Source organism: Nannospalax galili, unplaced genomic scaffold (assembly GCF_000622305.1).
Source record: "Nannospalax galili isolate Female #2095 unplaced genomic scaffold, S.galili_v1.0 scaffold368, whole genome shotgun sequence".
In the NCBI taxonomy this organism is placed as follows: Eukaryota; Metazoa; Chordata; class Mammalia; order Rodentia; family Spalacidae; genus Nannospalax; species Nannospalax galili.
This window is the reverse complement of record NW_008359963.1, coordinates 4,919,796-4,942,992: the sequence shown is the minus strand read 5'-3', so window position 1 is coordinate 4,942,992 and position 23,197 is coordinate 4,919,796. Positions and strand designations below refer to the sequence as shown.

Below are 23,197 nucleotides of genomic sequence, written 5' to 3'. Positions count from 1 at the left end.
GCCTGGCCTGCTCGCGCGCCCGCCCTCGCCGAAGCCCTCCGCGGCCCGCGACCCGCCGGACCCCCGGACCGACCCTGCCGCCCGCGCAAGATGTCGGCGCGGACGCCATTGCCGACGGTGAACGAGCGGGACACGGAGAACGTGAGTCACGGGCTTACTCCCGCCTCCCCCGGGATGGCGGGGCGCGCGGTCCTCCCCGCCCCCAGCAGGGCACCTGGACCCAGCCCGCCTGGACCCCCCCCAACCCGGGGCCTCCGATCCCCACCCCCGGGTGGTCCTGCCTCTCTCCCTCCAGGAGGGGAGCTGATGGAGGGCATCCAGGGCGGTTGCACGGCACCCCCAGCATCCTGGGGGTCCCCCACCCGAGCGGATGGATGCTTGGCCATAGCCCAGAGCCCGCCGAACCTCTCCCACCCTGGCTGCTCTGGATCTTTCAGTCATCTTTGCAAAGCACACAATCCCCCCAACCCCCCGCATTGCCCCATGACTTGGCTTTTTGTAGCGTCCTGTCCACCTTTGGGGGCATGGGTACCAAACGGGGAGGGACGACAGTGGAAGTGAGGGGTGTGCGTGCGTGTGTGTGTGTGTGTGTGTGTGTGTGTGTGTGTGTGTGTGTGTGTGTGACTTGCTACTCTATCAGTAGTGGTGAGTGGAAGAATTCCACGAACAGCTGCTTCTGTGGCCCCTGGGCAAGAGCAAAATGTTTAAAAACCACCGGCTTTTTCTTCATGACTCAGGGGCAGGTTTTACTTTAAATATGTCTCCTCGGAGTGTCACTAGGTGCATTTCTTTGAAGGAAGGATTCTTCTGTGTCCCATCAAATTGCCCTCAGGAATTTTTATTTTTTATTTTTATCAAGATGTAGATGTCCCCGGTGTTTGAACTCTTGAAAACTAGGAGCATAAGGGCAGTTATATTTCCACCTCTGAAAAGTACTGTGTGTGTGTGTGTGTGTGTGTCTGTGTGTGTGTGTGTCTGTGTGTCTATGTGTGTGTGTGTGTGTGTGTGTGTGCAAGCAAGTTCCTTTGTAGGGAAGGTGGCTTTTTTGTTACTGTTGTTTTAAAATCCTCATGACCTGTAAAACAGCCCAGAGGCTCCAGAGGGCCTTATCTGGTTTTCTGATTAGTTTTAAGGAGCTAGGGGGAGACCTCGTTTTTGGTTGGCTGTCCAGAGCCCTCTGGTTGTCTAGTTACCTCATCAACCCTCCAGTGCCTGATGTACTAGTGATTTCATAGGGTGGTAAAGTGAAATACTGAAGCCCTTTGGCGTTCTTAGACAAAAGATAGGGGAGCAGACAGGCAGACTCACTTCTCAAAGTGGAAAGGAGCACACACACACATTATCCAATCTGAAAGAGGAGGGGACCACAGAAAAATTAATATAAATATATGTCGGATGAAGAAATTCTACCAAGACCATTGTTAGAAAACCTCCGAGGATGTTCAGGCTTTGTCCTCCCCTGTGCCTGTACGTTTAAAGTGATAAAGACACCGACATTGTCACTACCATACATTATAACTTAAAATGCCTCATAACTGTTATTTTAAATATGGAATTGCTTCATCATTTTCGCTGAGAAATTGAGGTTGGAGAAAAAGAGAAAGAATTTAGTGGTGATTGATTTTTAAAGCCAAGTGGTATGGGATTTTTTCTGACAGGAATTTAAAAAAAAATAAAACAACCTGTCATTCAAGAGTGTGAATGAAAAGTCAAACAGACGATGATCTTTGTTTTTGTTAGCAAAATTCTGTGTATGTGAACGTAGGAGTGGAAAGGCACATTGTTTAATTTTGTCTTGGATTTTGAATAGTCCAGTTCTTAGGGTGAGAGTCTTTCTACAGACATGAGATGGCATTATAGAAATAGGCAGCAGGGAATTGTACAAAACACAGCTTCGCCTGTGAGAACAAAACAAAAACATTTTAAACTTAAGCAATAATAATGTGATAAATTTTGTTGTACCTTCTGAAAATGGTTGTGCTGGGTGAATTCATTTGCTTTGTTTCTGAATGAGCTATTTCAAAGTCTCTGCATGGCCTTGTTTCTACTCTGGTACAGAACAGTCTCTCCGGTTAGCTTACTGTATCTGTATCTTAATTATCTCCTGATTGCCATGGAAAATATCTCCTCTACTGTGGCTGTTAATTAATCAGTGAGTATGCCCCTAACTCTGTTTTTAAGCTGAAAGGGAGTACAGAAGTATTTAAGACAAGGCCTCTCCCTGCTCAGAGCTGACAGGAGAGATAAATATAATCCCAAATAGTATAGGGTAGAAGGCAGTGTGTGTAGATAGGGCTAAACTGGCTTATAAGTGTTCCAGGTATCTATCAAAGGGGCCACCTCTGGAGGCTGTTAAATTTCCATTGGAGTCGTAAATGGCATTATCTATACTCACCTCTCATCGAGGAAACAGACCAACAAGCCTGCTTGTCAGCCCAGATATTAATGCCATTATCATGGCCAAAATGTACATTTGTTTGTACTTGTTTTCAATTACATGTTGTGTTTTTTAAAAAATCCATGAAAAATGTTTATTTGTATGACTCATTAAAGCCTTATAAGTCTTTTGGAATATCAAAGACAATAATCAAAACACTTTATTACCCTTAGGAATTGAAAGCAAATACAATAATTTTTAAAAAATTGGTATTGCCATTTTCAGGTAATATAAAAATTTTTTTATGCCTGTATAGCATGCACGTGACATTTGAATGTTCTGTCCTTGGGAATATGTAACATCCATGTTTTCCACTGTCACAAATGTATAATCAGGATGTAAGTTTCAAAAGAGGAATGCCGTGGCACCGATCTCTGATAACTGCCGTGGGTGAAGAATTGTTCTTTGAGCATATAGTGTGTAATCTTTCAGAAGTCTTTTCTTAGATGTAGGATTTGTGTATGCCTTCTTGACAGGCCTCAAGAAGCTAAACACAACAGAACAACTGATGACTGACTTTTAAGGAGTGAACACTTTGCAGTACAGCAGAGAAGGCGTGTTACAGAGTACAGACCTATGCAAAATGTGTTTGATTGTAGGTTGCCAAGAGTAAGTCTAGGACAAAGAAAATATGTTGGAAAGATTTCATTTTCTTACAGTTAGATTGCTCTTGGATAATTCCAGTATAGATATAGAAAATATATTGCTAAATATATTTGTCTTTTTCAGTGAAACAGTTTTTCAGTATTTTAGAAAAACTCTGCTGACATTTCATGCTTGTGGGTCAAAAATGCCCTGGCTGGAATTCTGTGTCGAAAACAGTGCTGTGTGCTTTATTAGAGATCAGTATAAAGAGAGTTGTGATTATTTCTTGGGATGTCTTAAAATTATAAATTTGGATAGGTCCAAAAGCCTTTAATAAACCTCTTGATGCAAATCTTTTGATAGACTTGAAATTCCCATGGTGACTGTAGCAAGCTGTTGAGGTAATTACGGTGGCCAGCAGTAGGTTGCTAGGTGGGCATGGTCATGTATAGACAGAAAAGGCAAGTGGATAACATGCTTTTACTTGCGACCCCTGGCTCTGCTCAGAACCCCTTGCATGAATCCCATACCTGTCACGTCATAGTGTAGTACGGCCTGATTCGTCATCTCTAGAATTGGTGTTGCCTGACTTAGTGACTGGTGTACATAAGAGCTTAGTGCTGTAACGTTCTCTTTTGAAATGGCTTATTTATATCAAAATACATTTGTGATCTATGTAAGGGTTACCATTACATATGACAGCCCAAGGCCGAAGGCTTCAGAGAGCAAAGTGACCTGCCAAGGTCATAATGACTTTCTGACCTCTTAAACTATTGCTCTACCTGGCCGTTGTTTCCAGGAGGTGCTTTATTTGGTTTTGACTTAGAGAGTTAAAAAGAACACAGGTACTTTATTAGAGGAAGAAAGAGATATGCTTCCCTTAACTACTGCTGATCCTTCACTGTTTCCTCCTCTGAGTGTCCTGCCCTTTGCCCTTTATCTGACTTACACATCCTTTCTGACCTGGCTTGCAGTTTTTAACAAAACTTGAGGAGACTACAGCCAACCTTGCTCCCTTTTGTAGCTGACTACTAAAGTCTAGCCTCTAGGTCTCCAGAGTGGGTGTCTAGACATCCATTGGGTACAGAAATACCTTTGGTTTTTTGTTTTTTGTTTTTTTTTTAAATATTTTTTCTTTATTTTTTTAAAGTTTATTTTATTTTTTTAATTTTTTAAAATTTAATAACCGCATGATTAGAAGCATTTCATTACAGCTTTAATATATTCAGTAACACGTTCCAGAGCAAGGATACATCTCTTTCAAAGGTGGCTATAAATTTTTAGGTTCACAGTTCATTTAATACAGTCATACATATATACACACATATATATACATATTATGTATATATACAAACACAAAATCAACAAATTTTTTAAATGTATTATATTTGAGGAGGAAGCCTGGAAATTTACATCATGTTAATTAGTAGAGGTGATAAACATTACCATTGAAATCTACCTGATGACTTTATAGACATACACAGGAATCAGGGATCCGAGTGCAACCGATTATGACTAGTAATAATCAGATACATACAGATTAGAGATGCATGAGCCAACATCTCAGTGTTAGTAGCAAAAACAATGAGTCTTTCTGCAAGGAACAATATATTCTAAAATGAAATAGAGATCTTTTTTAAAGGTTAAAAACTCATTCAATTTTATGTGTTACAGGGCTTATACTGAGTTCAAGAAATACCTTTTATATTATCATTTCTATGGTCTTCATGTTTTTATTCTGCTTTCTTGTTTGTTGGGTGTTAACATAGGCTATTTGGATGTATGGGGCTGTGGTGCCATGGCATGGCATTTGGAGGTCAGAGGACACCTTGCTGGAGTTGATTCTCTCTTTCCACAGTGTGGGTTTAAGGGATCAGGTAGTCAGACTTAGTGGCAAGCACCTATACCTCCTGGGCAATCTCACTGGCCTTTTCTGTGTGCTTTTTTTTTTTTTTTAAAGCCCATGATATGCAGAACTGGCCATTTCAATTGATTTTTTGAAATAACAGTTTTACAGATAATAAGTATTGTTCTTTTTCCATCTGAGGCTTTCCTTTAGAGGTCTTTAAGGGATCAGGTAGTCAGACTTAGTGGCAAGCACCTATACCTCCTGGGCAATCTCACTGGCCTTTTCTGTGTGCTTTTTTTTTTTTTTTAAAGCCCATGATATGCAGAACTGGCCATTTCAATTGATTTTTTGAAATAACAGTTTTACAGATAATAAGTATTGTTCTTTTTCCATCTGAGGCTTTCCTTTAGAGGTCATTTTCTCTTGTATATGAGTGTGTTGCCTGCATGTAGGTAAGTGCACCTGTGTCATGCAATACCCGGGGAGGTCAGAAGAGGGTGTCAGATCCTGTGGAACTGGAGTTACGGACAGTTGTTAGCTGCCATGTGGGTGCTGAGATTCAAACCCAGGTCTTCTGCAAGAACAACCAGTGTTCCTAACAGCTGAGCCATCTCTCCAGTCCCTCTTATTTTATTTTTATGTGCATGAGTGTTTTGCCTGCATGTGTACAGGTGCACTCATGTCGTGCAATGATCATGGAGGTCAGAAGAGGGTGTCAGATCCCCTGGAACTGGAGTTACGGATGGTTGTTAGCCGCCATGTGGGTGCTGGGAATTGAACCCAGGTTCTCTGCAGGAACAGTCAATGCTCTTAACCACTTGAGCCATCTTTCCAGCTGCCGTTTTCTCTTTTCTTGATGAACAACTTTAGAAGTTCTATTGGTGAAGCTGGGTATGGTACATGCTTATAATCTCAGTAGGCAGAAGGCTGAAGCAGGAGGATCTGGAGCTTGAGGTTAGCCTGGACTTTAGAATAGGACCCTGTCTCAGGGAAAGAAGTTCTTTTGGTGAAGGATTGCCAGTCCTAAATTTTTTAGGATATGAAAGCATAATTTACCTTTCTTCTTCTTTTATTTGGTAGGACTCCCTAGTCCCAGCCCATCTGGAAGTCACTATGTGGACCAGGCTGGTCCCTCTTTCACAGAGATCCAACTGCCTCTGCCCCCACCCCAGGGCTGGGATTAGAGGTGCATGTCACCATGCCCAGTGTAGTTTGCCCTTATTTTTGAAAGATAGCCTTGGTCAGTCTAGAACTCTAGATAGATGATTTAGTTTCTTTCAGGGATCTGGAAATAGCATTCCATTGTCTACTGATTCCATTGTTTCTGGACAGAAGTCTTCTGCTAACTGGCAGGCAATCTTTCCTGTCTGTCTTCTTAAAGTTTTTTCAATGTTGTGATTTCATTGTTGTGCGTTTAAGTGTAGGTTTGTTTCCATCCTGTTTGTTATAACTACGAATTCATAGTTTGATAACTTCTGGATGCCTTTCGACTATTTTTTATTATATATAATTAGTTTGCTTCTGGCATCTCTAGCCTCCTCCCTTTTTATTCTCTGGTTTTAATGTTTGCATATTTCTTACTAGTTCATCGTTTCTCTAAATCACGAGCTGTATGATTTTTAGCTCTATCTCCTGTGGATTCATATCTTTCATCAGTTTTAGAAATGCGTCAACCATTGTTTTTTTGAACCTTGCCTTACTCTTGTCTCTCTAGTGTTTCTGGTACCCTTATTAGCTATGCTGAACCTTCTTAGGCTGTTCCCCTCCCATTCAGGTTTTTCTTTTACCTCATTGTTGCTTTGCACTAAAACTATCGTGCAACCCACACTGCAGTTACTCTGTTATGTTTAGATACATCTTTTTTCACTTGTATTTAAATCTCTCCTAACCCATCTGTTGACTTTTTAATATGGGAAAAAAAACCCTTACATGAGATCTGCTTTTGTGAGTCTTGAGTATAGTATTGTTACCTGTTGATAGTGTTTTATAGCAAATATCTAGGTTTTTTTTAATGTTGCATGACTGAACCATTACACCTGCTGGACAATAATTCTCTTTCCTTTTTCCTCTAGCCCCTGACAACCACTAATACTACTTTTTGCTTTGATAATTTTAACAACTTTACTCATAGAAGTGGACTCACGCAGGACTTTTCTTTCTGTGACTGGCATACTTCATATTAGCATTGTGTCCTAAAGGTTCATCTGTATTTTAATATATGACAAGATTATTTTCTTTTTATGAGTGAATATTTTGAGTATCTACTGCATTTGGATTGTTTCTACTGTTGTAAATAATGTTTCAGGAAACATTGGAATGAAAATATCTTGTGGAGATCCTGATTTCCAGTGGAGTTGCTTGATGATATGTTGGTTCTGTTTTTAATTTGCTAGGGAACTTCCTTATTGTTTTTTTACAGACACGCCAACTTTTTACATTTTCAACAACAGTGCACAGAGTTCTGGGTTCTCTACATCAATCCAGACTTCTAAAAACTCTTGTTATTTTGATTTCAGTAATAATCATCCTGGATAGGAATGTAGCTGACTGGCAGAGTGTTTAGCATATGCAGAGTCCTGGGTTCAATCCAGAACCACAAACAAAAGGAAACAGAACATTCCTTGATAACAGTTATCTGAAGAAGTGTGATGTGGTACTTACTTGTGCTTTGATGTTCACTTTCATGATTCATGCTGTTGAGTGTGTTCTGTTACACCTGTTGACTGTTTTTATATCATCTTTCGAATGATGTCTGTTCAAGCCTTCTGCACAGTTTAAAATCAGGTCATTTGTTTATTTGCTATTGACATGCAGAAAGTTCCTTATATTTTGGATATTAACTACATGTCAGATGCATGGCTTACTACCATTCTCTATACTGCCTTTTCCTCTACTGTTTTCTTTGATACAGTCTTTGCTATAGTCTTACCTGTTTTCACTTTGGTTGCCTGAGCTTTTGGTGTTGTGTCTAAGAAATCAACAGCAAGACTAATATTACTCTAATGTTTTTTTCTTGGAGACCTGTAGTGCAAATGTTACATTTAATCTTTGCTCTATTTTGGGTTGATTTGTATGTGTATTGTAGGATGAAGTTCCAGGGTCATTCTTTTGTGTGGCTGTATTTAGTTTTTCCAAGTCTGTATGCTAAGGATACTTTCCTTTCTCTACTTTGTTTTCTTGATTCCCTTGTTGAAAAGAATTTGACCATATTTGCTTGGTTTATTTCTGGTCTCTGTATTTTGTCCCATTGGTTTATATGTCTGTCTTTATATTGGTGTCATACTATTCAAATTCCTGTAACTTCATAATATATTTCAAAGTCAGGAAATGTGAAGCCTTTAGCTTCATTCTTTCTGAAGATTATTTAAACTATTCAGAGTCCTTTGTGGGTTTGTATGAATCCCAGGATTTTTTTTTATTTCTATAAAAATATGTTGTTTTGATTTGTTAGGGTTTATAGTCAATCTGCATATTAGTTTGGGGAGTCTGTACATTTTGACATTAATTCTTCTAATCTGTAACCATGACTGTCTTTACATTTTTTTCCCTTTAATTTCTTTCAGAAATATTTTTTGTCCTCTAGTTCAGTTTATTCCTAAGTATTTTACTATTGTACTCTTGTTATTTTTGTGCACAGGCTTGTCCTTGTTAGTGTGTAGACATACGACTTTTTTTTTTTGTATGTTGACTTTGGATCCTGGAACTTTCTTGATTTGTATATTAATTTAATGGTTTTATGGGGAGGATTGTTTGTGGTTTACATAGAAGATCGTCTCATATACAGAGATATTCTTACTTCTTGCTTTCTGATTTAGAATATTTTGCTTTTCTTATTTAATTGCTTTGACTGCTACTTCCAATACTATGTTGAATAGATATGATCACTTGCCATTGTTTTGATCTTTGATCTTAGAAGGAAGTGGTTTTTTTCTACCATTAGTGTGATGCAAGCTGGGCTTTTCATAAGTGGTATTTCTTTTTTTTAAATTTTATTATTTTTATTTTATGTGTATGTGTGTATTGCCTGCATGTAGGTAAGTGCACCTGTGTCATGCAGTGCCTGTGGAGGTCAGAAGAGGCTGTTGGATCCCCTGGGACTGGAGTTATAGACAGTTGTTAGCTGCCATTTGGGTGCTGGGATTCGAACCCGGGTCTTCTGCAAGAACAACCAGTGTCCTTAACTGTTGAGCCATCTCTCCAGTCCCCCATAAGTGGTATTTCTTAATACTGAGATCATTTCATTTCATCCTCATTTGTTGAGTGTTGCTGTGGATTGTTATTGGTTCATGCCGAATGCCTTTTCTATGTCTATTGAGATGATCTTTGAATTTTTGTCTTTTGTTAATATGGTACATCACATTGATTTTTGTATATTGAACCATCTTTTATCTCTGGTATGAATCATGGCATATGATATATGATCCTTTTAATATGCTCTTGATTTGGGTTTGCTAGATTTTTCATTTATTTGTTTTGAGAATTTTTGTGTCTGTCTATATTGACTCAGCGCATTGGCCTGTGGCTTTCTTTTCTTAGAGTATCTTTTTAGTCTGTGGTATCAAGGTAATGCATGTTTCAGTAAATGAACTAGGAAGTTCAGTGTTTGGTAGACTTCCTCAGAGGAGCCATCTGGTCTTGGGCTTTTCTTTGTGAGGTTTTTGATTACTGAGTCATTCTCCTCACTGTTATAGGTCTGTAGATTTTGTATTTCTTCATAATCAAGTATTGGTAGGTTTATTAGAGTTTCCCAGAAGAATGTGGTTAATTTCAACCTTGTTGTGGGTTTCTAGTTTTTCTTCTGCCATTTGTTTCTCTTTTCATTCCATTACAGTTGGAGAAATATATGGTATGATATTAATCTTATGCTTTTTGGGGGGGGAGGGGGGACAGGCTCGCCCAAGCCCACCTGGAACACACTACGTAGACCAGACTGACCTCAGTCTCACAGAGATCCACCTGCTTCTGCCTCCCCCACCCCCCACCCCCATGTGTGTATGTGTAATAAACTGTTATCCATCATGGAGAATGCTCTGTGTGTACTTGTGAGGAGCACATATTGTAGCTATTGGGTATGGAATTTTTTTTTTCTCTCTCTCTTTTGGTTTTTTGAGACATTATCCCAGCATATAGCCCAGACTGGCAAGCCTCCTGCCTTAGCCTCTGAACTGTTAGGATCATAGATGTGTACCACACATCCAGCATGAAACACTTTCTATCCACCCATCTTGGTCTGTCATGTTCGAGTCCTTGTTTCCTCACTGCTCCTGTGTCTGGGTGAGGCATCCATTACTGCATGTGGAGTATTGAAATCTGTCTCGTGGGCTGCTGTCTTCTCCTGCCTCAGCTCTGTCCATATTTGCTTCATACATTTAGTTCTTCTCATGTTAAGTGCATATATATTTGTAATTGTTCCATCTTCATGTTTGATCTATCATTATGTGAAGCTCTATTTTATAGGTATAAATATGGCCACTCCTGCTGTCTTTCAGTTAGTGTTCTAATGGAGTATCTTTTTCTGTGCTTTGCTTTTCAGCCTACGTGTGTCCTTAAATCTCAAGCAAGGCCCTTATAGGCAGCATTTAGATAGATCTGTGTCTTTGATTAGAATGTTTGATTCTTTGCATTTAACTTAACACAATAGAGACTGCTGCCATTTTTTAATTGTTCTGCTTGTCCCTCTTTTTACCAGTCTTCCTCTCTGTTGCTGCCTTCCTGTGTAGGTCATGATTTTTACAGTGCCATCTGTAGTATGCCATGTTGTGTCAGCACTGAAGCCCAATCTCGCTGCAGTCCCCCCAAAGTCAGAGCAGTGAGCCCACACCCCTTCCTCATTTGTTGGATTTTAGTTTCATCAGTTTTGTTTCTAGTTTCTGAAAGTTCTAAGATGTCCCCACACCATCTTTAGAATAGCCTCTTGCTCCTTGTTTCTTTTTTATGGTTTCATTTTCTTAAGCTTTTGATATCTAAGCATTTGTTTTCTGTTCCTGGTCATTGTATCATCAGAAGCTCCTGGAGGATTAATTTATTGTTTGTACCCATGAATGGCCCTTCATTGTGTTTTTTTTTTTCTCTCTCTCTCTCTCTTTTTTTTTTTTAAACCTTCCAGTTTTTACTAGTGAACTCTTGTTGGCCTAATTTTGTCTGTGTGACTCTTAGGGGTCCAAACTGAGGATAACTTCCTGCAGAGAGGGCCCTGTCTGCTCCTGTGGGAACCTGTTGACCTGAGACACTTGTGTCCTGTCAAGGACTGTTGGATTGAGGGAGTTGTGGCTTCCACTCTTAACCCTGCAGTGTTCAGGGCTTAGAATCTGACCCCAGGGCAGTTCTGTCTTTGGTGGTCTCTTTATACTGGTGTTTGTTTCTTTGTTTTGTTTTCACGTTTGTTTTGCCTTTGGAAATTTCTTTTTCTTCCGGTTTTACAATGTATTGAAAATACCTGTTTCCTCTTCCCCAGGAGCCTTCAAAGTTATCTTGCCTGTTCTACTGAGAAAGAAGTCTGAAATTAGGTTTTTGGAAAAGTTTAATGTGATTTTATCACCCTAAATTGTGCGTCATTTCTGAGGGTTTTCTTCCTGTGTACTTAAAAAAGTGCACAGTTTATGTTTAAGTCGTTCGTTTTAATTTTTATTAACTAAATTTGTTCTCTAATGATTTCATACATGTATGTAATGCATTCTAATTACTCTGACCTCCTACCCTCTCACCCGCCAACTACCCTTTTCCCTAAAAATCCTTTGTTCCACATTCATCTTTTTGTTTTGTGACCAACCGTGTTTAACGAGGGCTCTGTTTGACAGACCATGGATTTGGAACTGTCCACTGGAGCCCGGGGGCGGGGGGGGGTGCTCATCAGTGGGTACACAGCTGAAGAGGATGACTCCTTTCCAGAATCTGACAGTATCCAATAGTTTGGTGGGGAAGGGTTGGGCCCATGAGCCCCTGCCCCATCCATGACAGTATTGACAGGCAGTCTTGCGCAGAGTCTGTTACTTCAGTGGCTCTGTCTTGCCCAGAAGATGGTGTTTTGCAGACCTTTTCACTAACTTCTGGTTCTTTTTTGTTGTTGTTTAATTTTGTGTGTGAGTGTTATGCCTGCGTGTATATAAGTGTACCCGTGTTGTACAGTGCCCATGGAGGACAGAAGAGGGCGTCAGATCCCCTGGAACTAGAGTGGTGGATGGTCGTTAGCCACCATGTCCATGTGGGTACTAGGATTCAAACCTGATCTTCCACAAGAATAGCCAGTGCTCTTAACTGCTGAGCCATCTCTCCAACCCCTGACTTACGGTTCTTACAGCCTCTCTGCACTTTCTTCCCCTAGGTTCCCTGAGCCTTGGGGGGGGGGTGGAGGGGATAATAAGATATTTCAAAAATCTACATAGATTTTGGAAACCATTTGTTATAATTATTAAAATCACTAGTTTTCAAGAATAGCTACTTGTCATCAGGGAAAGTGGAAATTTACTAGCATAACTCAACAAAAATTTTCACATAATTGATAGATGGATTAAAAATATGAACATCCTAATTAAATGACTATATAATTAAGTCAGATGACCCCTACCTCCAGACTGTGAGGTGCTTTGTTTAAGCATGACACTTGAAGTCATGCATTAGCATAAAGTGAACTTAGAATAAGTCCTTCAGCCTTCTGCTTCATATATTGAAAAATATAGATTTCACATTTTTCAAGAAACACTCCTTTTCATTGTGTGATATTAATATTGTTTACTAACTGCAGGAAAGTTTGCACCATTCAGATTTGATACATTCACATTTTCTTGTTTTGCATTTTATTTCCGATGTGTACAATTTATTCGTAAAATACTTCACGTGCAGTTTATAAGCCAGTGTTCTTATGGGAAGTCCACAATTAAAACTTTGCTCTTCCAGTATGGTTGCCTAATGAGACCTGCATAATGATAAAACCAGTTGACATGCCAATGTGGATGGGGGAGTTTTCTCAGGATCCCACCACTAGATGAAGAGCTACAGGCAATCAGTGGGTTCAGAGGGAGGGAGAATCGGTTTTCTCCAGGGACCAGCTCCCTGATAAGTTGTCTAATCCCAGTGGTCAGCCCTAAACACGTGTACACACAAGCACCACTAAATGGACTCAGTGCATTATATATATACATATATATGCATATGTGTATATTTATAAATGCATGTATGTATATGTAGCAATTGTAGTCAAAGAAGAGGACCAGAAATTGAGGGGGAGTAGGGAGGGCATGGAAAGAGTTGGAGGGGCACAGGGAGGAGAATTGATATAAATACAATGTCATGTGAAATTCTCAAAAAATTATTTTAAAAAATTAGACACAGACTTTAGTAGGCTTACATGAGGCAAGTTATAAAGCTTTTCTTCAAAAGGAAGAAGTAGATAGGTTTATGTATAGAAAAAAACCTACATTTAGAGGTACTTGGGCTAAGATTTAGAGATTCTTCTGAGCCATATCAGAATATGTTTTGTTTGGCCTTGTTCTATAATTGCCTATGAATAAACCTTTCCTTCCTAAAGGAAACTGAAGATACTGTATCGTTTTTTTCTTATTCCCTAGATTAGTATTTTCCATATTTTTGGCACTAATGATTTAATGAATCAAACTATTATTTCAATGTATTAGCAATATAGTGACTTTGTAAGACAGGGATTGTTGTTAATGCACATTCCCTAAGCCTCTCATGCCCATCACACATTCTTACTCAATTTTTCTAGATTAAGGTCTGAGAATCTAGTCTCTCTAAACCTCCTGAGGCAGATATTCACCAAAAGCCCTGGTTTTCATGGTAATAGTGACCGAGTAGTCTCCTCTTTCACCAGAGGATTGTGGGTGGTGGCCACAAAAAGTGGACAGGCAGAAGGATGCATCAGTTCTTTCGTGGGTGATGATGGCTGTAGGCAGTGCCAGGGTCTGGCTTGGAGGTGCTGCAGGAGATGCATGAGGCACGTGGAGCTCCACAATAGAAGGGGGTCATGAGGAATCCCACGTTTTTCCCTCCCCTTTCCAGGCTTTAAGTGGATAACCATTAGCTGGGGAAATGGCAGGGAAATGAAAAACCAGAAACAGCCTAAACAACAACAGAACCTACATAGCGTCCTTGGGTATAGGCTGAGACAGTCCCAGCTGCCTGATCAGTTTCATTTAAGGACTGAACAAGTCCCACACTGTTCAGAATTTTCATGAGCTGCTAGTGTAGGATATGGTGGCGGGTTTAGGATGGCTGCCTTCCCTCCTGGGGTCAGAGGTGCAGCTTTCACAGCCTGAAGAGAGGTTTACTTTTGTTTCCTTTCCTGTTCCCTTCATCTCAGTTGGAGATGATCGCGGAGACAAAGGCAGATGAAACCTGTGCCCTGCTCTGGGTGACTCAGAGCCTGAAGGGCTGGACATAGAGACAAACAAGCACAGTAGAGAGGTACAGTTCCCTGTCATCTGACTGATGAGAACAGGGAACAAAGGTGGCAGGAGAAGGTGGACGGAGGACTCCCTCCCCAAGCTGCTCTGTGGAAAGTCACACTGGTGAGAAGAGGATCCTGGGCTGAAGGCAGAGACTGTGTCTTAGCAGGAACTAGCCCAGGAGACTGCCACAGCCCTGGAGGTTTTTAAACCAAGGTCAGCCTGATTAGATTTGTAGACTTTCAGCTCTGTGTTTTCCAAACATTCCAGGCTTTAAATTCAGCAGGCTGCTTTGGCATGGCCCATCAAAGAGCTTTTACTATAGTATTTATAAACATCCTTTTGGCATATTGGTTTGGTAAAGGGGAAGTGCCATTGCTGGTGACAGAGAGCCTTGACCAAACTACAGTTGTGCCATGCCTTCTCAACTAGGCCTTCTCTGTCTGTCCTGTCCTTGCTGACCAGTCTTAGCAAAGGTCCTGGTAGGCCATTTTAGTGACACACTTGCTTGGTATCTGACTGACTTAGTCAGTACACCGTCTTTTGGTGTCTCTCAGTCATTTTCCATCCAGTCAACCCCTCACACAGCTGTTGAATATGGCCTGTCTTCCTTATTATAGTGCTACAGTAATCTTCAAATAAAATCTTCCTCATTATTTTATCAAGCATCAGATTAGAATAGATTGTCTTTACCGTCAGTTAAGAAAAGATTCCTGTTTCATAATGAAATCCCACATAGGTGTCACTGTGGTGGTGTGTATTAGGAATAAGGTTAGAGATACCCATAAGTAATCTTCAGTTACTTAGAGACAGAGGTAGTTCCTCTGGACTTAGGGCATAAAACTAGCTGACAAAAAGGGGTTAGGAGAAGGATTAGAACGGGCTGGGATTGGTAACTCACTGTCTTTTCATGGCAACTGATCTTTGTGGTTTAAGTGGTATAATACAGTCAACCCAAGGAGGAAGGTTGTTGAACTGCTTTCTTCTGATCTTGATTTATTTTGTATCACTATCCTCTACCTTGGGTTACTTTAAGAGTGGTATTAGGGTTTTTTTGGTGGTTTTTTTTTTTTTTTTTTTTTTTTTTTTTTTGAGACAAGGTCTCCCTGTAGCCCCATCTTCTTTTTGAAGCAGGGTCTCCCTGTAGCCCCAGCTGTCCTGGAACTCACTATGTAGACCAGGCTGGCCTTGAACTCACAGAGATCCCCCTACTTCTGCCTCCCAAGTGCTGGGATTAAAGGCATGCGCCATCAGGAGTGGTATTACTTTTTAAGGGTAGTCCCCCAACCTGTTTATAACAGAGCCTGGGAATAGAAATCAAAAGCTATGGTGCAAATTAATTACTAGTTTATCTTTAATAAGTCGCTTCACCTTTCTTCCTTTGGTTCTTACCGGTACCTCCCATTTTGGTGTGTGTTTATACACTCACATACTTCACAAAAATTATTTGTAACTGAACAACAGTACTAGTTCGTGCCATTGGTTCATCTAAATTCTCTCTGTATACTGTTGAATGTCATAAATCAGAAAGAAAGGAAGTATGTACCAGTGGCCACTTGTTTACATTGAATAATTAGTGCTAGGAATTGAACCCAGGGTCTCATGCAGGCTAGGCAGGGGCTCTACCATTAAGCCACAATCCTCTCATAAATTCTAACTGCCAGGGACCAAAAGACATCTTAAAGAGGAACATCTGGAGTACAGAGGACTGGTCCACCTTCCCTCCTACCCTCCTCTCCAGGAAGGGAGAAGCAGCAAGATGAGGAAGGAGCACAGTAAGGAGGAGGCTCTGCTCGTGCCGGAAGCCAGAGCCTTGCCAGCTCTGTGTGTGTGTGTGTAATCTGTGACAGACTTTCAAACTGTACTGTCATTTTTGTAAGCCAGACCCACATATAATGCTGTACGTTCTTTGAGACCAACACCTTGTGACTGTGACATCAGGGAAGCAGGGCTGCCCACAGCTGGCAGAATGGTCCTTGCTGGGTTAGAAGAGCCAGCATGCATCAGGAACATACACTGCCTTTCCTTCCCATGCACATGTGTTACACCCAGAGTAGCTGTCCTGGAAGTGTTCAGTAAGTATAATCATTTTAGATCTACTCATTTTTTAGAAATCATGAACAATTTTAAAAATCTGAAGTATGGGGCATGGTAGCACACGCCTTTAATCCCAGCACTTGGGAAGCAGAGGCAGGCAGATCTGTCAATTTGAGGCAGGCCTGGTCTAGATAGTGAGTTCCAGGACAGCTGGGGCTACAGGGAGACCCTGTCTCAAAAACAAAGCAGAACCAAACAAAAATCTGAGGTAATGCTGCATACACAAGTAAAGAAATTACTACATTGTTATTTTGCTGCAGGTGGAATGCATGTACACAGCACATGTGGAGTACATAGCACACATGTGGAAGTCAGAGAGCAACTTGTGGGAGTCAGTTCTTACCTTCTACCATGTGGATCCCAGGGTTTGAACTCAGGTCTCACGTATTACCACAGGCACCTTCACCCACTGAGCTATCTCACCAGCCCTAGATAGAATATTTACTTTTAACATTCTTATTTTTCTGTGTGAACTTCTGGGGTGCATTCGATAGAAATCTCTTACTGTGTTCATGTCCACCATTAAAGACCTCAGCTAAAATTTCAGCTGATTTCAAAATAGTTGTTTAGAAAGTATATTCACATTTAAGTTGATATAACTATTGATAAAAATTAGGAATAATTACTGGATTTTTCAGGTTTACTTAATGTAACTGAATCAAAGGTCTTAGATAAAGCTTTGACTACTAGAGTGTTAATCAAATACAGTGAGGTAAAGAACAGACACTATCATTTTTGGCACGAATCTGCTATAACACTTTTGTATTTGTGGGAATGAAAGCACTAGGAAGTTTGCAAAAGAATTTAATGCTGTATTTTTAGATATAATTTAGACAGATGTGTTCTTTTATTCTCTGGAGACTGAGTTGCATTAGCTTGTGCTATCTTCTGGCAGACTGTAGCCAAGGCCTTCCCAAAGGAACGAGCTGGCGTGCAGGGGAGAGGCTTAGTGAAGAGTGCCTCCAAAAGAAAAACTTGCCTCAGCTACTCCCTGTGTTCCTCAGGGTCACAGCCTGTAGGCTGCTGTGTGAAGGGCCTGAGCAGACGCCTGCCTGCCGTTGCTTGGTCAGGAGTGCGTGCCTGCAGCCAGGCTCTGTAACCTGACAAAGACTGCTTTACACCCCAGGCGTACAGGGAAGAAGAGAGCCCGCCTTACAGGCCATTGTTACTTCTAACTGATTGAACACATACGCTATTCTTTGAAAAGTGCCTGGCACCTTGTGGAAGCTCCTACGTGCTACTGCTGCCACTGGTTGTGTTATTATTGCGTGGAGATAAGTGTTGGAAGGTGTGAGTATGTCAGGGTTTAAGTGCATCTCTGCGTTGTTATCTTCCTGTTAAAAATTCCCATGTTTTGCATCAGATGTTTTTGTTACTCTTATAACAATGAGAGGCATTCTGTTTACAGTATGAAGTGTAACTTTCTGGTTTACTGATGCTCTCATTAAGTGTTAGAGAACTGGAATGGAAGTTCAGTTATCTGTGTAGGTGGCTTGAACAGGGGATTAAATAAAGCGTGGTATTGAGGAGGAGAGCCGAGTGGCAGGTCGTGTCTTTGATGGGAATGGGCATGTGGCATTGCGTGATGTTTAAGAGCCCAAACTTTTAAATTTTATTTATTATTTTTATTTTATGCATGTGTATTGCCTGCATGTAGGTTAAGTGCATCTGTGTCCTGCAATGCCTGTGGAGGTCAGAAGAGGCTGTCAGATCCCCTGGGACTGGAGTTACGGACAGTTGTTAGCAGCCATGTGGGTGCTGGGATTCGAACCCGGGTCTTCTGCAAGAACAACCAGTGTTCTTAACTGCTGAGCCATCTCTCCAGCCCCAAGAGCCCAAACTTTATAGAGAAAACACCTCTGGGTTTATTCCCATCTGGTCCATTTATAAGGTATATAACTTTGAGCATATTTCCTTTACTGAGGTTAAAACACACCTGGCTGGATGGCTGTTGGTTCATTAGGTTTATGTAACATATTTTGTAGCAGTAAATATTCAGTAATGGGAACAACAAAACAAAGAATCGCAACCAAGGGGAAGAGAAAATTCAGTTGCTTACTGCCCTATCCAGTGATTAAAAGACACATCCGTGCTTTCCCCGTGCTCACGTTTTCTGCACACTCTCCTTGGAGAGCATGTACTTGAGGCTGAGTGCAGGTGTGTTTGGACTGACTGCTTTGAACACATCATGGGATCTCTCCTCAGACTTCATCTGTCGATTTCACTGAACCCTGGAATAGAGAAAGACAAGGACCTTGCGGATGGAAGCTGACTTGATAATTTCACTGTGTGTGCTGGAATCTGGTATTTTCTCCTCTCTCTTCTCTGAACCCTCATACATGCATTTTTATCTCTAAGGAGTTATAGGAAATAGCTTGATGAGCAAGGTTTGGGGGCTCTTAGGAGAAATAAGACGTCCTCTATTTGTATTCTATATGTGTCCTGCCCCTCCTTAAGGCAAGATGTTTCTCCTTGATTGCTGAAAATAATGCATGAATTTTTAAAATTAGGACAGATTAATTCCATCTTAGTCAACTTTACATAATAGTATAATAGAGACTTAAATTAGAACTCTAAGCCCATATCCAGCTACCTTTTCAAGGTAAGAGCACAGCAGTTTAACTAATGCATGGGAATTCTGAATTCAGGGAAGAAGAGTCCTAGGAGTGATATAGGATAAGGCTTTCATGTGGGATTATGCTTATACAGCTCCGGGATGTAGTTACATGCATTCTGTGGATAGTTGCTGCTTCAGAATCGGGAGTTAAGTGGCTAAAATCTGCAGAGCCAGGAGTCAGGAAGAACAGCAAGATGAATGTCATGTGAGGGAAGGTAAGTACACATTGGGATCTGCAAGGACAAACTGGAATGCATGTCTGCCCACTGCTGTCCATGTCCTAAGATAGCAGACCCACAGGACGAACTGAGTGACCCATGCACTTGGACCAGGCTTCATGTCAGCTGAAGCAGGTGATGATGGGATCTGGCGGGGGCGGGGACGGGGATAAGCACTGTGAAGTCTGGCTGCTGCTCTAGGCCCTTAAGACAGGCCTGCACATCAGCTGCGTCAGATACTGCAGTGTCTGGCCCTGCAGTGACCCTTAGCACAGATAAATGCTACTACTTTCATTTCTGCCTTCTAAATTTTGTGCAGATTTCTCTCGTGGCCAATTCTAATCCAGGACCGCAGGGAAGAAGGAATTCTGGGACACACAATCCTAGCTTAGCTCAGTCAGCATGTTAGAAACCATTAACAGCCCATTCCTTGTCAATGTGGCCATCCTTTTAAAGCACGGAGTGTCTCCAGGTTTCTCCCAACTGTATTATTGAATAAAGACAAAAGCCAGATCATTCTTTTGCCTATTATGATACAGTAACCCTAAATAGCAAGTAACATCTTAATTCTTTCCTCAAAAGAAGATGGGAAGTCCTTCGTCCATCTTTAGGTGATGTTCAATTTAACGCTTTAGTTTTGGAATACAGAGAAATGGGAAGGGGAATTAGAAAAGAACAGGGCTACTTAATATGTATCCAAACGCGGTCATAGCAAAATAAGGAAGAATTATTCCAAGTGTTGGTGGAAGCCTCGTTTCTGTGCCAGGCACGTGGCCGTAGATGGCATTTGTAATCTCCTTCCAGTATGAAGACCTTTTCCTCAGCAGTACTCATCTGGCTACAGTTCCTTGCTTGGTGAAGTGACCAAACTTTCATTCCTTAGGAGTCTGGGCCCTTGGGAGTCTTGCCCATCTTAGCTTGCCATATTTTTCCATCCTCTTCGCTGAAGACTTGAGAGTGAGAAGAGGGACCTGGAGGAGCTCCTCCATTTTAGACTACCTTACAGGCCTTGTTAATAACAACAACTCGATTTCCGCCTTTGCCTGTGAATTTACTGCCATGAAGAAATCTCAACATATAGCTTAATGGACCGTGGCTGTGACACGTGGCAGAAGCAGCCTCTCCTCTCCAGAAGTAATGTTTTTAGAGGCGGAATAACCCCAAGTTGCAGTGGACGTGTGAAGGTAGTTGCTGAGGAATCTACCCCTATTTCTGTGCCTTATCCCTGGATCTGTGGGTACTGGCTATAGGACAAATGGCACCATGTTTCAATGACAGATTCAGAGTATATGTTGCATCCAGAAGATGCTACTCCAGTTCTGCAAACTGCTGTCGCCCAGCTGGATTGCAGATCGGTCTTCGGAAGGCCATCCCAGTGTTTATCAAGCCAGGTGCATCAGAGTACACATCGGGAGTTTAGCAAAATGGGTGATTTCTCCAAACAGGAGCTCATTTTCATGCTGTATCTGCTTTAAAATATATTCCTTGCTTAAAAGCAATGCTGTGATAGTGAAAACTGATGGGGACTTTTATCATATGTGTCTCCCAGGTTTTGAAATAGTGCTGTGGAAAGAGAAGGCAAGTCCATCTCTAGGCAGGTGTTTATTTCAGTAAGAATGAGAACAAAGCCTTGTCCTTTCTATGAGGAAAGCAGTTGAAAATGGCCAGTCTGCCCTCTCTACTTCTGCCCCATGCATGGTGTCATGTGGGGAGCCCAGAGTTGCACCGTGCAGTTGGCAGGTTGGCCTTGGTGAATGTTAGTCTGTGTTGCTAGATCCACACAACCTTCTCCTCTGCTAACTGGTTTACTTTGTTCATGAGCCACTGAACAGGAATGAGTGGCTGGGAAAGGAGGCTGGCTTTGAAGATCGATGCAGATGGGACCAGCTGTGTCCACATGCTGTGCTCATTCAGGGAAATGCATTCATATACTTGGTTTTATTAATTTTCAAGTAATTTTTACCTCCTAAGTCTTTGATCTTTTAGCCAAATAATTAGCCCCAGTCTTTGCATCTCTGTAGATCCATACTTCACATTTTGTCTGCCCAGAAAAACAACCAACCAAGTGCAGTGTTCAGAGTTCTGCTCACTAGGGAGCTTCTACGCTATTTATCCTGCAGTGTTACCCCAGTGGGTGGCCACATTGCTCCATTTGTCCACCTTGGGGGGGTATCAGTATATTGTGCAAAAGCAGTTTAAACAAGGCTTGCATTGTGTGTGTGTGTGTGTGTGTGTGTGTGTGTGTGTGTATGTGCGTGCGCGCACAGGAGCACACATGTGTACATGGGTGTGTGTTATCATTTGGTCATAGAGAACCCCACCCCCACCCCGTGAGGCTGTAGTTGTGGGTTTTGATCAAATAAGGAACAGTACAGGGTAGTGGAAGCATGAGTGAGAGCCCCTCATGCCTTCAGAATCTGCTCAAGCCTTATCTGAACATATCACATCCATTTGGCATGGAACATTGTTGTGCATACCCAGCTTTCTGTCTGGATGGGTCACATGATACCAAGGCTTAATGTAAAGTGTTACCCAAGTGGCCTGTGGTCAACTGTTCAGTCTCTACAACTCTGTAGTAGAAAACCAGTCAAAGAGCAACCAGTCTATGAGCAATGCCAGTCATGATCATGAGAAATACATACTCCCAAATGCCTACATCCTGAATGATGAAATCTTTAAAATCTTTTAAGTCTAAATCCCCAAAGGCACAGTCCTCAAAGATTAAAATCCAGAATGTTGAATTCCTAGAAGCTAAAATCCCCAAAACTGTAATTCTTGTGTAGGGGGTTATATAATAGGAGTATAAAGCAAAATTCTAGAGAAGAAATTTGTATGTTCTTGGTATGTGCAAGAAAGGTTGTAGTGTGTTAGACAGAATGAACACCTAGAACTTGATTCAGTTTAAAATTTGTTTGCAGGAGCTTTTCATGACTATGTTCACCAGCTTTTAATGAGTAATGCGGTATATACCTTGGAAAGGCTAGAAAAATTATTTACTGACTTGCTGGAAAATAATTATGTGCATGCTGGGTAAGAAGACAAACAGCTTTAATGCTTGCTCACCAGTACTGTTGCTGGCAAACCCATGTCTTTGACAGGCCCATGTGGAATGCCTTTTCCCCAGTGTCCAAACTAGAAGCATGGTCCAGAAGCTGGGAGGCTTTGGTGGGAGTGCCTCAGTCTTCATGTGTATAATGGCAGAATAAGAGCTGTGCCCTGTAGAAAACGTATCAGCGGAGGGAAGGCTATGCTCCTGAGAGAGACAGCCACTGTTCATCTCAGGGCGGAGCTGCCAGGTGAGGTAAACAGGGCAAACATCAGCTGTTCCTCAGATGTCTACCCAGCTGCCTATCAACTCTGACATGCTTTTTAATGTGTCCTGTTTTCTTTTTCTTTTTAACATTTATCAAAACTTTATTTGAGAAGTTCATACATGCATGTAAGATGTTTTGATCAAATCCATGCCCACTCCCTCCCCTCCAAAATTCCCCCCTCTGAAGAAGTAACCCTAAAATCTTTTTTTTTTTTTGCCAAAATGGACAGTAGTTTAATGACATGTTAAGATTTTAAATCCTAAAATCTTTTAATGATTAGGTAAAAGCTCCCAAATACTTTTGACATTTTTGGTCTTTGGAACAGAGTATGTTGCTAACAGGCCCAAGGACATTTTTACTTTTAGCCAAGAAACTGGCTACATTTCTTTGGGGTCTTTTTACCCTAACTGCCTAGACAATTCCTACCTCCTATTCTTATCACACCATCCTCTGAAGGGGTTACCCAAATTGCCAATAGGGAATAGGGATGCTGACTACTCTGGATTCTTCCATGCTGAACAGGGACACAGGGTGAGGCAATTGGAGTACCCCTTCAGTGGGTCTATTTAAAAGACTTCCAAATTTCATAACTCATCTTTAAGGGGAAAAGAAAGTCCTTGAATCATGAATAGGAGATATGAAGAAGTAAAGGCAAGAGTAATTAGCATTACAAGTTCTA

General features: G+C 41.3%; 1 protein-coding gene across 3 annotated transcripts in view; it reads left to right on the top strand.

Annotated features, from left to right (window-relative positions):
- The first annotated feature begins 6 nt into the window (after positions 1-6).
- Mark1 (microtubule affinity regulating kinase 1) overlaps positions 7-23,197 on the top strand; it is a 134,413-nt gene continuing 111,222 nt past the window's right edge. Inside the window, exon 1 of one of the 3 annotated variants that reach the window (XM_029559006.1) lies at positions 7-141. In XM_029559006.1, coding sequence (XP_029414866.1) covers positions 91-141 — 51 coding nt within the window. In that variant the 5' untranslated portion in view covers positions 7-90. The remainder of the gene's footprint in view (positions 142-23,197) is intronic. The other 2 variants (XM_008823761.3, XM_008823762.3) reach the window with 2 other exon arrangements.